This window comes from Microtus ochrogaster, chromosome 5 (assembly GCF_000317375.1).
Source record: "Microtus ochrogaster isolate Prairie Vole_2 chromosome 5, MicOch1.0, whole genome shotgun sequence".
Taxonomy (NCBI): domain Eukaryota; kingdom Metazoa; phylum Chordata; class Mammalia; order Rodentia; family Cricetidae; genus Microtus; species Microtus ochrogaster.
The window spans coordinates 3,523,279-3,539,335 of record NC_022012.1 but is presented as its reverse complement, the minus strand read 5'-3'; the positions used below and the strand labels follow the sequence as shown (position 1 = coordinate 3,539,335).

General features: G+C 38.5%; 1 protein-coding gene across 1 annotated transcript in view; it reads right to left on the bottom strand.

The window, feature by feature from the left end:
• Angptl5 (angiopoietin like 5) overlaps positions 1 to 14,585 on the bottom strand; it is a 17,481-nt gene extending 2,896 nt beyond the window's left edge. The window contains 9 exon segments of the mRNA XM_026779499.1: positions 1,319 to 1,504; positions 3,580 to 3,703; positions 7,210 to 7,303; positions 8,205 to 8,288; positions 8,404 to 8,495; positions 10,850 to 10,912; positions 10,914 to 10,954; positions 12,922 to 13,066; positions 14,473 to 14,585. Coding sequence (XP_026635300.1) covers positions 1,319 to 1,504; positions 3,580 to 3,703; positions 7,210 to 7,303; positions 8,205 to 8,288; positions 8,404 to 8,495; positions 10,850 to 10,912; positions 10,914 to 10,954; positions 12,922 to 13,066; positions 14,473 to 14,562 — 919 coding nt within the window. The 5' untranslated portion in view covers positions 14,563 to 14,585.
• Between the last annotated feature and the right edge of the window lie 1,472 nt (positions 14,586 to 16,057).

The following is a 16,057-nucleotide window of genomic DNA, read 5'->3' as shown; positions in this document are numbered from 1 at the left end:
GTGCGTGAATACATGTGTGGTGTGGTGTGGTGTGGTGTGGTGTGGTGTGGTGTGGTGTGGTGTGGTGTGTGTGTGCCTGTGTGTGTGAATACATGTGTGGTGTGGTGTGGTGTGTGTGTGTGTGTGTGTGCCTGCGTGCGTGAATACATGTGTGGTGTGGTGTGTGTGTGTGTGTGTGTGTACACATATACACACATATATGGATAAATGCACACGCATGCTCAAGCACACACACACACATTTAAAACGTTCCATATCAATCAAGAATTGAATTTCAGCTTTCACCTAATGTCTCAAGACCAGCCCCCCTAATATGCCATGAATTCCAGGCACACCAAGCAGCCCCCTGCTGGCCATCTCCTCTTCTATGCTGTGACACAAGCTGTCCCATTTGCCAACATTCACTTGCCAGAAGCCCACCCTTCCTTTCAGGTCTGAGCCTGTAGTTCTCAGGATGCAGCACAGCCATCTGGTCTGAAGCAGCTGCACTAGGTTATACAGGAATATATATTTTTCAAGAGGCTTTAACATTCACCTAATTTTGAAACCTACCCATTCTCCCATAACAAATCTCCTGGTAGCAATCATTCTCACATTCTCTTTAAACCTAAAGGCCTATCAGTCTTTTGTGTTTTCAGGGTCATTGTGTTGCATATGTACCAAGACTAGTTGGCAGTCAAGAGATATATAGCATTCATTACAAATTTCTAACATTAATATATAGAACCATCAGAAAAAACAGGGGAGTAGAGTTTTGTATTTCTTCACTCCACTGTCTTTAAAAATTCAGCTCCAAAATACAAACTTATCAAGTATTCTGAAGTTCTAGTGAGTTAAATTTTTGGAACTCCATGAAGGGAGGATGAAAATAACGTGTTTTGGTGTCTTTGTGGACTAGGATGGGGTGAAAGAGGTGTGATCCACAGGAGGTCTCGGGCCAGACACTTCCTCTTCCGGGTTTCTTGACTGACAGGGTTGGACCCCCCAGACACTTCCTCTTCCGGGTTTCTTGACTGACAGGGTTGGATGCTTTTACTTCCTGGACGTGGAAATAGGATTCTGCTTACCCAGCCTGTTCCAAGGTCTCCATCCATGAGAACACTAAGGTTACAGCATTTGCTTTAAGAAATGTGAAATCTGCTCCAAGGTCGTTTAAGCAAAGTGTTCACAACCAAGTTTCTGACTTACACATTGATCTCTAATCTACTGTCATCGGCTGTATGTCATTATCATATGTCCTGTGTTATGGCTATCTTTAAGTAATACCGGGCAAGGGATAGCTCAATTTTTTGTGTCATTTTAGTAATTAAAAACTTACCGGTATTTCCTGAATATTGTTCTAAATGTATTTTTAAAAATTGTGTTTCATCCTCTAGCCAAAAATTATCATATAAAGCATAAGCCAAGGTGTCGTCCTCGGACTCCGGGGCCACATGAAACACAAAACTGGAATCTTTCTGGTTTACTATGTAAAAAATCTTTTTTAGTCCTAGCCAAAATTCTCCTGTAAAAGAAATGCTTTGTTTTAAGACATTTAGTTGAAATGAGAACAATCTTTTGTTTGTGAATGTTGATGCCATTCAGTGTCTTTATAACTGAGGAGACGCATCCATAACCAGGACTCTGGAGAGGCGTGGCCCAGCTCATCCATCAGCTGTTATTTAACTTTGCTATGGGAAAGTGCAGGTCTGTGCCTTGTCACTTGTATTTTAAATAAATGCTGATTGGCCAGTAATCAGGCAGGAATTAGAGTTGGGGCGATGAGAATTCTGTAAAGAGGAAAGATTCAATCTGAAGCCATCACCCAGACACAGAGCAAGCAACATGTGACTGCCGTGCCGAAAAAGGTAGCAAGCCACACAGACAAGAATTATGGGCTAATATAGGTTATAAGAGTTAATAAGAAGCCTGAGCTAATAGGCCAATCAGTTTATAATTAATGTAGAACTCTGTGTATTTCTTTGGGACTGAATGACTGCAAAGAAGCCTCTGTCAACAGAAATCTCAGCCCACATCACCTACTTATTTTGTTAATTCATTAACCTGAACAGAACCAAACTGCTTCATTTCTATCTCCCCAAATTCAACTTAAAAGTGTACTTAAAGACTAGACTAAAAGTCAAGATTTACCTTTACGGCATGTCAACAAAAAACTTGTTGAAGTCTTACGTCAACTAACAAATGATGTGACCCAGTGAAAGTAGGAGTTTTAATCTCAACTCAGCTGCTCCTTAAGAAACATTTTCTGAAAGCACTCAGCTGAAATTGCTTTTTCGGCCTTGGAAAATCCTTATAAATGAGTATTTCCTTGTTTAAAAGCAGCTTTCCATAACCTATGAATGGAAACAAAATGTAGCCACACTGAAGCTTCCCCAGATTTAGAGTCGATATTTCAAAGACAACCGTAGATCTAAGGTGGATGACATTAACAGAACTCTCTAACTTGGACAATGTTCTTGCAAACACATTTAGCCACTGGCTTTCTATCTTTCCATATCCACAATGTGGACTAAATGTGGACATTCCTGAGCTACAACCTACTTAAGTTATGAAATTACAGGGTATAAAATTTCAGAGGGTTGGAAGATAATGAGACAGACAGTATTGAAACTCAGAAAGCTATGACTAATATATAAAGTTCTTTTCCATGGATATTTTAGCTATCACTCTGTTCAAGCTGAAAAGAATGAGTACAAGAAAAGGTGGACACATTGCAGGATGGGTTTCTCCAGGAACTTTTAGTTTCATGGTCTTTGTATGTCTTAAGCTTCTTTCAGTTTTACTCCAATCCCATATGTAAGCATTACCAGCACATTTTATTAGATACCCAATATATTTTAATTCTACTAAATATAAAACAGTCTCAGTTTGCACAAACAGTATATGGTTATAGAACTTCTTAGTCAAAACTCTCTTCAAATTTAGAGAATAGTAATGTACATCATAGTTTTGCAAAATTACATTCAACTTTAAAGGCTTTGACTTTAATGATCATATGCCTTGGTTCTATCAGTATTTCATTGTATTTTAAGTCTATGACAACCCTACCTCTTTTTTTTTTTTCTTCCCCCATCCCACAAGCAATTGGGAAGCACCTACCAACTACTGGGTACAGATAACAAATATTCAGCTGAGAATTTTCACTCAAATTATATTCCAATTCATCTCTAAAAAGTTTTACTTTTTTAAAATGTGTGTCTACAGGTGTTTTTGCATACATGGGTACACCTTGTGTGTTCCTGGGCTCATAAAAACCAGAAGAAGATTTTAGATCCCATGGCACAGGAGTTACAGGCAGTGTGATCTGCCATGTGGGACCCAGAAATTGAACCCAGGTCTGCTGGAGAAGGAGCCAGTATTCTTAATTGCTAAGACATGTCTCCAGTCCAGATTTCTAGGTCTTAACTGAAAACAGTTTTAAAAAATAATTTGACATAAGAAAGTAGAATTTAACTCATATTTTTATATTCACATATATTTACCCACTCTTCCTGAAGATTTGACTAACGCTGATGCAGTTCAGACATATCACACCAGAAAGAAAGAGAAAAGGCAATGCATAGATATATAAAATCTGACCTAAAAGGTCTTCAAATCCATCCAGATAATCACACCATGGCCTCTGGAAGTCAAATGTCCCATTGAGCCTTTTCTGAACTACTGTCCATCCTCCTCCTCCTCTGAAATCCATGTCATACATTACCTAAAATGGGCCCAGAAAAATGCCAAAATAATATACCATTGTTTTCATTATTTGACATTATAGAACTCATCCCTAATCCTATAGAAAAATAAATACAAGAAAGTTTTCATTCTCATAAATGTATTCAAATTTTTTATTGCTTTTACTGAGCTATATATTTTTCTCTGCTCCCCTCCCTTCCTTTTGCCTCCCCTTCTACCCTCTCCCATGCTCCCCATGTTCCCAGTTTACTCAGGAGAGCTTGTCTTTTTCTACTTCCCATGTAGATTAGATCCTCTCTGGAAATACTACCACTTACACAAACCCATGATTGACCTAGCTGAGCCTGTATAAGATTTTTAAGACACAACTGTCTGCAGTATTTTAAGGCTATCATATAATTCCTCAACTCAACATTTTCCCCCAGTTCAGGGATAACAGCGCTGACATACTACGGCAGAGATAGATTGATTAACAAATGACTTTGTTCTTTGGATTATAATGCTGGTTTCTTAGTGCTAAAAATGTCTGCCTGCCTCTGGTTTCTCTTTTCTCCCACAAACTGGAGTTCAGATTGGTATTTCAATACTGAGCCATGAGCTGTGGCCACTCAGCAGGTGTTCACAGGGGCCTCTGTTGAAACTGTGTGACATGGACCTGTCTGGGGCCCACAGAAACAACAGGGGAAGAAAGCAAAGCGATCCACTCTACAAGAGACTTCCCACACAGAGTCAGAAAAAAAAAAAGAAATAAAAAACCAATGTGAAGGAACTTCAGGCCCCGCACTTTCCACAGAAGAGGCAGTTATGCAACCCACTCCTCTCAAAGTTATAATTCTTCCCTTCTACCGCTGTTCAGATCCAATTTGGGATGTGTAGGCAAAGAGACTTAGGTAGTTTTTAAATTATTTCCCACATAATTCCTAATTTCTTGACATCTTGTCAATAGATTTCAAGAGAAATTATGGTAATAATTCTAAGAATAGAAACTCTTTGCATCTACTTAGAAAGGTGGTTGTTGTATAATATAGACTATTGATAAACTTTAAAGATCATAAATATTTTATATACTGAGAAAGTACCCAGAAAAAAATACATAAACACACACACACACACACACACACACACACACACACACACACACATATCCTTTCTGTCCATAAGCATTGTGCGCAGTAGGTACCTACTAGAAATACAAGCAGACAAGTACTAAGGATAAACAAAGCATAATTCTTATTATTCAGATTAAGCATTGATCAGTTTAGCAGTCTTCCTTATGCTCAAGTAAAACACTTTTTCTATTAATTTCTTTTTAAATTTTTGAAGCAAAGTCTCACACTGGTAAATAATGTATTATCAAAAGAAAGTATAGGCATGAGTAGGAATCAAAGTAAATGTACTTTAGTAAGCCCCACGTTTATTATCACACATTAGTGTCTAGTCTCCATCAAACTAAATTAAAGCAATAATTTGTATTGCACAGCTCTGCCCCATAAGGATAACATAAAACTTGGCAACAGATGGATTTACTTTGAATAGTGTAACAACTATGGACACTCAGGAAACTGAAATTCATGGTCTGAGTAGAAGATGTAAAGAAAAATTACTCATTTAGTGCACTTCAAGCATACCTAAAACAATGAGTTGATGGCAGAGAATTGACGATGCTGTCTGAAACTGTTACTACAGCTTCTATCAGTGATGCCATACCTTTATTATATTAGAAACGAAACATTACCACAGTTTTAGAACTCAGGAGAAAACATAAAAAAGAACAGAAATTAAAGAATTTGGGTTGCTGTAAGCCCTCACAAATAACATTCCTTTTGGTCATTAGTGTTTAAAGTCTCATATTGGGGTCAGAGTGATGGCTTAACAATTAAGTGACTATTGCTTGAATTTTAGTCTCATATTGTGGGGTCAAAGAGAAAACTCAAAAATTAAGAGCCCAAGTAGTCTTGCAGAGAGCCCAGGTTATGTTCTTAGCACCCAGACAGTGGCTCACAACTGTCTGTAACTTTAGTTCCAGCGGATCCAGCACTCTCCGGTCCCTGCACACATATGTGCACATAAACTCACACAGGCTCACACACATACACATAAGTAAAAGTAAAACAAATCTTTAAAGACTCATTTGGGATCAACCCTTACTCATTGTATAATTAATCATTCTCTTTTCCAAAGATTCTACAATAACCCAAGTTTATTTTTAATATATAAAGGATGGGTAGGAAGGAGAAAACTTACGTAGTTTAATTGTGATTAACACGTCCTTGACTACTTTATTCCAGACTTCAGAGTGTAGTGTGTTGAAGTCATCAGTGCCAATAACTAAGAGGGAAGTAGAAACTGCTTTCTTCACTAACAAGAAACAAATGTTAAAGCTGTAGCCCTTGCCACCCACAAAGCTCCATAGAGGACTGGAAATGCCTGTATGTGATACCAGTGTGCCGAGGAGTACTACATTCTATTTAAAGATATTCTAGTGTGCATTTTTAAGTGTAATTACAAAACTCCAGCCCTGTGATCCCAGTCACTCAGGAAACTGAGGCAGGAAATCTTGCCCTGACCCTGACAACATAGTTCAGAGCAGCCTGAGCAACTTAATAAGACCCTGTATCAGAACAAGAAGTTGGGGGTAACTTTCTTTTTAAAAAAAAATTATTTATTTATTATGCATACAATATTCTGTCTGTGTGTATGTCTGCAGGTCAGAAGAGGGCACCAGACCTCATTACTGATGGTTGTGAGCCACCATGTGGTTGCCAGGAATTGAACTCAGGACCTTTGGAAGAGCAGGCAATGCCCTTAACCACTGAGCCATCTCTCCAGCCCGGGGCGGGGGTGGGGGTAACTTTCTGATAGATCACGTGCCCACCATGCATGCAGCTTAAGTTCAGTCACCAATACCACCTCCAAAAGCAAGTTTCAGGGCATCACTTACTCAGGTGACTGCTATTACTTCCTAGCTAGGAACTACTGACTAGCTGGAAGCCTTAGAATGCTTTCTTAATGTAGGAAAAATAGCACAACTCACTGTGCCATAGAAGTGTTTTTTTGTTTGTTTGTTTGTTTTTGGAGGTTTGAAAGGCAAGCATTTAGCACAGAGCTTATCACACATTAATCTGTAGAAAACAACTCAACAGAAAGGCTAAGTATAAAAACTTGTTCAGCTTCCCTTTGTTTCTGGGGTAAATAGTTTTGGGGTTTGCATTGTGAAATGAGAGGAAACATTCTTCTAATGGAGCTATGCTCAGAGTGTGGTGGAAGTAGTCCACAGTGAAGGGCTGGCCTACAGCAGAGCATTGCCTCGTCATCGGTTGGCAGGTGTGAGCAAGCTTCTTGGGCTTCTTGGGTTGTCTTCACCTGATGCTGGGGGTATCTACGCTCTTGCTGTGCATCACAGGATAATTCAAACTGTGTTGTGATTTACTCGCTAGCCCTGCACAGCAAGTCTGTAAGACTTGCAGAGTTTAACATTCACAGCCAACCTGTCTGACCTTAGAGTCACCTGAGACAAACGCCTACAGCTGTGTGCATGAGATGGTCTCCAGAAAGGTTCAGCTGAGAACAGAAGGTGCAGCTTGATTGTGGCACCATGTCCATGGACTGGGGTGCAAGACTGAATTAAAGGGAGAACGCCAGCTGAGCCCCAGTATTCATCTCTCTCTGCTTCCTGACTGCAGATAGTGAGCAGCTGCCTCCCACAGTGCTGGGGTGTATGCTCCTGCTGCCATGCCTCCCACAGTGCTGGAATGTACGCTCCTGTGATCATGCCTCCCCACAGTGCTGGAATGTATGCTCCTGTGATCATGCCTCCCCACAGTGCTGGGGTGTACGCTCCTGTGATCATGCCTCCCCACAGTGCTGGGGTATATATTCAAACTGTGAGTCACATGAAACTCCCACTTTGAGGTGCTGTTTATCTGGTATTGGAGACCAATGAGGAAAGACAGATAAGGGTTTCAACTTACTGAGGAGGAAACTAGCAGCTTGGAGGTTAAGGACCAGCCTGCCACTGGACTTCATGCGTTGCTATACCTCGCCCTTTCACTCAGAAGAGGATGAGACAATAAGTCATTTTAAAGTAACACATGGCACTGTCTTCATAAAGGAACAAGGAGATGCCCAATCCCTGTCTGTTTCATCCCACTTCAGAGAAAAACTTAGGATCACATCCTTGAGCGTCAGTAATATTTATTTGCTTGGAATTTTTATGTGAATTAATATTTGTAATATTTACATAGCACTTTCTTAGAAGCACATAGGAATAAATATGTTATATTTTAGTGCAAAAATGTTAACTTGGTATTTATATATTAAATTTCTTTTTTCTTTAAAATGTTATATCTCACTTTGAAATGTAAAAAAAAAAAAAAAACACTTTTCACAGGTTAGGCAGGGACTCTGGAAAGCCTCTTCTTTGTGAAGAGTAATTAGTAATAAAATGCCAGGGCGGGATGCTCAGAATACAGCACCTAAGGTTACTTGATGGTCAACAGATTCTTGATATTATTTTACACTATGGCTTCCAGACAGTGGGAAAGTCCTCAGCTTCTGAAGAACACGCACTGTAACTGGCTGAAGAGCAGGAACAGTCCTCCAGACTGCTAGGAAACAGGCAGCACTATAGTCAAAACCTTCCGCTGCACCACTGCCCAGAAAACCCTGAGGAATAAAACAGGAGCGTGCAGAGACAGAAATACCAGCGCTCGCTCTCACCATGTGACTGCATGGGCTGGCGGCAAAAGATTCCAGCTGTTTGCTAAATCCTCTGTAGTCAAAAGGAGAATTCGATTCATGAGCTCATTAACCTAAAGGGAGACACACGAGACAAAGTTATATTAGCTAAATTATATAAACGCTGTCTCTAAGCCTCTCTGGCCAGAAGGATACCTTCTCTTCTAGATTGGATTCTTACTGTTCTAACACAATAAAAGCATAAACAGCATTCATTCCACCTAGCAGCATCTCCTAAGAGCTAGTTCTGTGTGCCATTACTTCTGTGCTGTCTGTCACTGCAGCTCTGCTCTCACTGTCCTGAAGGCTCTGGTGCCTTCCTCGCTGCCTCCCCTGGCTCTTCCCTAATCATCTTCCACACCAGCTGCTAAGGTGGTGATGACATTTCCTCATTACATACTTCAGTGGCCCCCGCTGTAGCGAGATTTAGTTCCTACAGATCCAACACAATGCCCAGCAAAATTGAAGCAATATTTATTCAAAGACCTCAAAAGAACGGTACTCAACTTCGTATGGAAAAGCAAAAAACCCAGGATAGCCAAAACAATCCTGTACAGTAAAAGAACTTCTGGAGGTATCACAATCCCTGACTTCAAATTCTACTGCAGAGTTACAGCACTGAAAACAGCCTGGTATTGGCATAAGAACAGACAGGAGGACCAATGGAACTGAATAGAAGACCTGGATATCAATCCACACAACTTCGAACACCTGATCTTTGATAAAGAAGCAAAAAATATAAAATGGAAAAAAGAAAGCATATTTAGCAAGTGGTGCTGGTATAACTGGATATCAACATGTAGAAGAATGAAAATAGACCCATATCTATCACCATGCACAAAACTCAAGTCCAAATGGATCAAAGACCTCAACATAAAGCCAGCCACACTGAACCTTATAGAAGAGAAAGTGGGAAGTACACTTGAATGCATTGGCACAAGGAAACACTTCCTAAATATAACGCCAGCAGCACAGACACTGAGAGAAACAATTAATAAATGGGACCTCCTGATACTGAAAAGCTTCTGTAAAGCAAAGGACACGGTCAACAAGACAAAATGACAGCCTACAGAATAGGAAAAGATCTTCATTAACCCCACATCAGACAGAGGTCTGATCTCCAAAATATAAAAACAACTCAAGAAATTGGTCACTAAAAGAACACATAATCCAATTTTAAAAAATGGAGTACAGACATAAACAGAGAACTCTCGACATAGGAATCTAAAATGGCTGAAAGACACTTAAGGAAATGTTCAACATCCTTAGTCATCAGAGAAATGCAAATCAAAACAACTCTGAGATTGCATCTTATACCTGTAAGAATGGCCAAGATCAAAAACACTGATGACAACTCATGCTGGAGAGGCTGTGGGGAAAAGGGAACACTTCTGCATTGCTGGTGGGAATGCAAGCTGGTACAACCCCTTTGGATATCAGTGTGGTGATTCCTCAGAAAATTAGGAAACAACCTTCCTCAAGACCCATTAATACCACTTTTGAGTATATATCCAAAGGACATGTGCTCAACTATGTTCGTAGCAGCTTTGTTTGTCATAGCCAGAACCTAGAAATAACCTAAATGCCCCTTGACTGGAGAATGGATAAGGAAAATGTGGTACATTTACACAATGGGGTACTACACAGCAGAAAAAATAATGACAGCTTGAATTTTTGCAAAAAAAAAAAAAATGGATGGAGCTAGAAAACATTATTTTGAGTGAGGTAACCCAGACACAGAAAGACAATTATCACATGTACTCACTCATAGGTGGGTTTTAAACATAAAGCAAAGAAAGCCAGCCTACAAACAATCCCAGAGAACTTAGACAACAATGTGGACATTAAGAGAGACTTACATAGATCTAACCTACATGGGAAGTAGAAAGTAGAAAAAGACAAGATCTCTTGAGTAAATTGGGAGCATGGGGACCTTGTGGGAGGGCTGACGTGGGGAGGGGAGAGGCAGGGGGGAGCAGAGAAAAATGTAGAGCTCAATAAAAAAAATCAATAAAAAAAAGATTTAGTTCCTGATTCCCTTAGTCAGATTTCCTTACACATTCCCAACCTCACCAGCCCTCCCACCCCTACTCATATGAATCCCCCCAAGGGAAAGCTGTCCCCTCCTTAGCAACCTTATGACATTTAAAGCATGTACTCATCGCTCTTTGCTCAGCTCCCAGGCTTCCTCTCCTGAGAGACTTCCCATGTCATTCTGACAGCATTCAGATTATTGCTAGCTTTCCATGTTTGCTTTCTCGCCACCAGGCCTTACCCCCCTTGAACAAAGGCTTGCTTCATTGCTTTGTGTTACAATGCTTCTCACATCATAGGGACTGAACATTAAACATAAAATAAAATGCTTTTACTTCCAGCCGTTATGCCGATTTGTACATGCAATGGAATGGAATGCCAAAGAATCCCATACCTGGCTAGATAAACAATCCAAAGGAGCTTGTTGCTCATCCATTATATTTCTCAGTAGTTTTTTGGGTACTTCTTGTATAAGAAACAATAGAATTTTTCAGCTTTTCTTAATCAGAAAGAAAATGACATTTTATATAAAACAATAGCAGTGAAAATAATGAATTTCACATGGTTTGGAATAAATAAGGAATAGTATCTCAATTTATTTGAACTTATAAGTTTTAGTTAGTACATATTTGTTTAAAATGAGATTGGCCAAAAGTAATTGTTTCAACATTCTTAATGAAATTATGCTTCCTGATAATACAGATTCCCTAAAATGATTTATTTAATTAAGAAACAAGATTCTTAATGCCTATTTTCACTGCATGAGATAAGAAGTTTAGGGCCAGGAAGTATAGGAAGTGGGGGACAGGGTCTCATGTAGCACACGCTGGCTTTTAGCTCCTTTCTGTCCCTCTTGGCTCCATCTCTCAAACTCTCAAATGCTAGGATTCCACACAAGTGACCTGTGTCAACCTGCTTAGCCACTAAGTACTATTAGATGATAAGACAAAGTGCAAGACAAAATTTTATCAAGACAAAATTTACTTGCATACCATGCCAGTTAATTAAAAATACATCTTTGTTTTATTTTTCTAATACTATATTTTATAAAATCACATCCACCTATGACTAGCATACATATACATAATAAATCTTAACCAAACCTTTGGAGGCCAGCAAGACAGCTCAGTGGGCAGGGCACCTGCCACTAAACTTGAAAATCTAAGTTCAACGTCCACAAACACAGACACACACATACAAAATAAATAAATAAATAAAATAAACAAATGTAAAAACATTAAATTTCCAGTTTGTTAGTTTCTGGCTGAACTTGTATAATATATCCCTTTGATTTCATAGAAAATATACAATATTCCTTATTTTAAAAAAGGTTGCACAAACACTAAAAATGCATTCCCTTAAGGCACTTGAAATCCTGTTACTATCATCTCCCATAGTCTCTAAAATCCTCGGGGTTGGAGAGATGGCTCAGTAGTTAAAAGCACTGGCGTCTCTTGTAGAGAACTCAGAATTGGTTCTGACGCAGTGTTTCATAGCCAGCTGTAACTCCACTTTCAAGAGATTCAACAGCTTCTGGCCTCCTCGGTCACTACACACATGTGGTGTATGTACACAGGCAGACAAAACATTCATGCACATAAAATACAACATTTTAAAATAAATATCAACTACCTCTGCTTCTCAGACTGAGAAAGTTTTACATATAAGACAACAACACTCTTTCCAGCAAAAAGCCCCAGGCATTATCTCCTGAGTACCTTTAAAATGGTATTTGTCTCTAGGTTTACTTCATCCTGGCAGTAGAATGATGTTAATAACGTCTGACAGCTGGGTCTGTTTCATCCAGCTTTATCTCTCATTTTCATTTTCAGTCTCTTGCTTTTTCTTAGTTTTTTCCCTGCATTTGTACAACTGTCTCAATGGGACCAAAGTGAGTCCATGGATTGGAGCTCAGGACATGTATGTTGCACAGAAATTGAGCACACTTAAGCCAGCCTTTTACATTCTAACCTATAAATGACTATCCAGAGGAACTGGGTCACATTATTAGCTCCACCCATCCCAGGCTGCCTTTCTCCACTGCACCCCATGTATTTGATAAATGATAGGAATTACTGCTTGGTGACTTAATTGTTCTTACATTGAAACTAAAACTGTAATTATGATCCTTTCTGACATTAAATTACTAGATTTGTATTGTATTTATTGCATTATTGTTGTAGCTTCTAGAAGTAATGTGTTTGTTCTTAGAAACACACTGTAGTGGTGGGGGGAACTAAGGTGAAATTTCTAAGACTCTGAAGCAAGGAGTAAAGCAGCCACTCAGAAATCAATGTATTAATATTATCAGAGCCCTCTGGCTTGCCCTTCTTTCTATGGTCTGTTGATACCACCAGACTCTCTGGAGGAAAGACTGCATTGACTTAACAAATATCTATGAAGCACATACTTATTAAGTGTCAAACACAGAAAGCATTTAGCCTTGTGGTAATTTTTAATACTTACTGCACATAAAATGTCTTTCTTCTCCAGTTACTTTGGTCTTAGCATCACGTGACTCCTTACAGTCTTCCTTGCACACGGTATTGCTCCTTTGACTTTCATCTTTGAGGTGAGCTTTATCTTCTACATTGTTACCTACTAGAGAATCCTTAGAGTTGTAAAACAGAAATGAAAACAGTACATGAAAATATACTGTCAGACCTTATACACAAGAAGAAGACTGCAGAAAACAAATCGAAATACACAATGTAGATGATCACTTAAAATATATTTAATATATATTAAAATATATAATATATATATTAGTTTAAATTCCCACAGATAACCCTTAAGGGCACAATTTAGTTTTGGTCAGTAAACATATTCAGTACTTGTATTATCTCTTTTTCTTCTCAAACTCCAAACAAATTTGCTTAGGATTTCCTCCCACTCCTATGACTCCATGAATTTGACTCTTACTCTCTACAAACGTGTATGTGACAGGACTCACTTGTCACCGGACGAAGGAAATTCCTCAGAGATACCATCAATGCCTCTAGCCAAGTGAATTTTCTGCCACCAACTGTTAAAAATTGAAGGAAAATGTATAGGAATATTTGATTTTATATAAAATAATTGAAGATTTGAAAAGATAACTACTCATGGCTTTTAATGTTATCATGGATAAAATTTAAAATTATGGAATCTTGTTTTGTAAAAATCAGTAACATATCATTAAAAGGATAATAACACGTGACATTAAAAGTATCTCTATCTGTTTGCATGTGATAAGTCTCTTCACTATCAAGACAATCTTTGAGTAAGGTTGCCTATTTTCTAGACATTAAGAGATGGGTATAGAACTAACTACATTACAAAGATATTTGCCTTTGAAAGAACTTGTACTTTGTTACTGATACTATTTTAAACTTCTTGTTCCTTCTTTTTACTTCTATAACAGTTGACAGAGTTGATGTTTTTAATAGATATTCTTTTTTCAGTAAGGCTCTTAAATTTTAGTAAATGTATTAAAGAATTAAATCATTAGTGTCTGTGCAGCTGTCTTGGACTTTTTTCTTGTTTCAACCACAGCATCTTGACATTTGGTTTTTATACAATGGCAAATTCATTTTTAACATTTAAAAATGCAAACCAATATTTCAGTATATGGGCAGTCAATCCCTCAGCTATTCATAACATTGCACACTGCATGCTAGCTGTCACTCTGAGGTTGTTTTAGATAAGATATTCATGCATCCCAATTAACCACATAAAGGCCTTTATTTGAAATGTCATGGTTTATAGACTAGCTTTCTTTTTAAAGAGTAATTTTTACTAACCATCAGATGTTTCATTATCAAAAGTAACAGGAAAGCAGAGAATTAAAATATCTTTAAACAACTGAGAACTTTAAAAGTTTATCTTAAATTTAGTTTATTTTAAAATGTAACATTTAAGAAGTATCAACTTCTTGAAACAAATATTTTAATTGTTACATAAATTATATTTGTTGTATATTTTCAAGTTTCTAATACATCATGAAAGCTAAAATAAAATTGCTAAAATTCTTCCCACAGAATGATGAACACAGTTACCTTGTATAGTTTCTCCACAAATGAAAATACATACATGTAAGAACAAGAGTGAGGCTTGGGATAGACACATCGTATTTTTCTTGAATTAATACAAACACTTTCTCAAATATCAGCTCTCTGTGCAAAGAATGGTGCACAGAGTCATTCATTAAGAATGTCTGGAACTTGTTCAGCACAAACACACGTGATACTTACAAGCTTCCATGGCCTTTCTGGAAGTGGACAGCACAAATACATGCCAACACTTACTATGCTTCCTCATCTGAAACAACACCCTTTGGTGGAAAACAAGGCAGGTCCAAGCAACACTCACACCTTACCTGACACATCCTTCCCATCGCTTCCTACCTACAGCACAAAGCAGATGTTTTCTAAAGTCATCTAATTCTGAACTGGAGTTTCACCTCAGAAAACTGTAGAATGGAGTAGAGAGGTGACTCAGTGGTTAAGAGCACTGGCTGGTCCTCTACAGGACTGTGCTTGATCCAGTCACCCACATGAGGTTCCAGGGGATACAATGCCCTCTTCTGGCCTCCCTGGGCAGCAACCAAACATATGGCACACAGACATACATTCATACATACATTCAGGCATAACACCCATGCACATAAAATCAAAGTTTTTTGCTGTAAAATGGTTTTCATAAACATATATGAAGTAGAGACAGCTAACAGACCAGAAACCCTATTATGTTGACATTATCTTTGAATATTGAGATTCATTCAACATCAACATCCAAAGTTGATGATTAAACTTTTTTTAAAAAGTGTTTTAGCCAAATTTAATCATCAGTGGTCATATTAACCAGTTAACTAACCACATTTCTGGCTCCAATTGATTGGTGCATTTTTCAACTACCTTAGTAAAACTTCAGAAATTCTGAACTGTTAGTCACTGAAAAATGGTCATTTTCTGGAAACTGTCATGTGACCCAGTTATATCAAGTCTGAGAATATATCCAAAAGACTCCATGTCCTACCACAGAGACGCATGCACATGCAGGATGACTGCTGTCTTCCCAATAGCTAGGAAATGGAATTGGCTGAGATGTCATCACTTGGTGAACAAATGATGAAATGTGGTATAGATACACAGTGAAATTAATATCCCTTTAAGAGAATGGAATTTACAGCAAGGTAGATGGGACTAGACATGTTGTACTAATCAGGCTGCTGAAGCCCAGAAAGACAAAAACTACACATTCTCTCTCTTTTGTGGTTCCTAACTTCAAATTGTTAGAATTCTGTGTTTAACCTGCTGTGCCTGTAGAGGTCAGGATGCTACGAAGGATCCAGAACAGGGGAGAGGGAAGAAGACACAAAAGGGAGCATAGAACAGAGCACATGCTATGGAAGGTAGAGAAGGGGATTCGGGGGCTTAAGTTGGGGAGGGAGTGGCAGGATGAGGGGTAGGGAGGTAGCAGTGGGTTAACCAAAATTAAGGATATATGAAAAGGCTTTTGGAAGCCCACTACTTTGTAAGAGAATTTAGAAAAACATATAAAAGGAAGAGTTTAGTCAAATCTACCTTCAATGTGTGAATAAATGGGTTATTAAATGAAAATC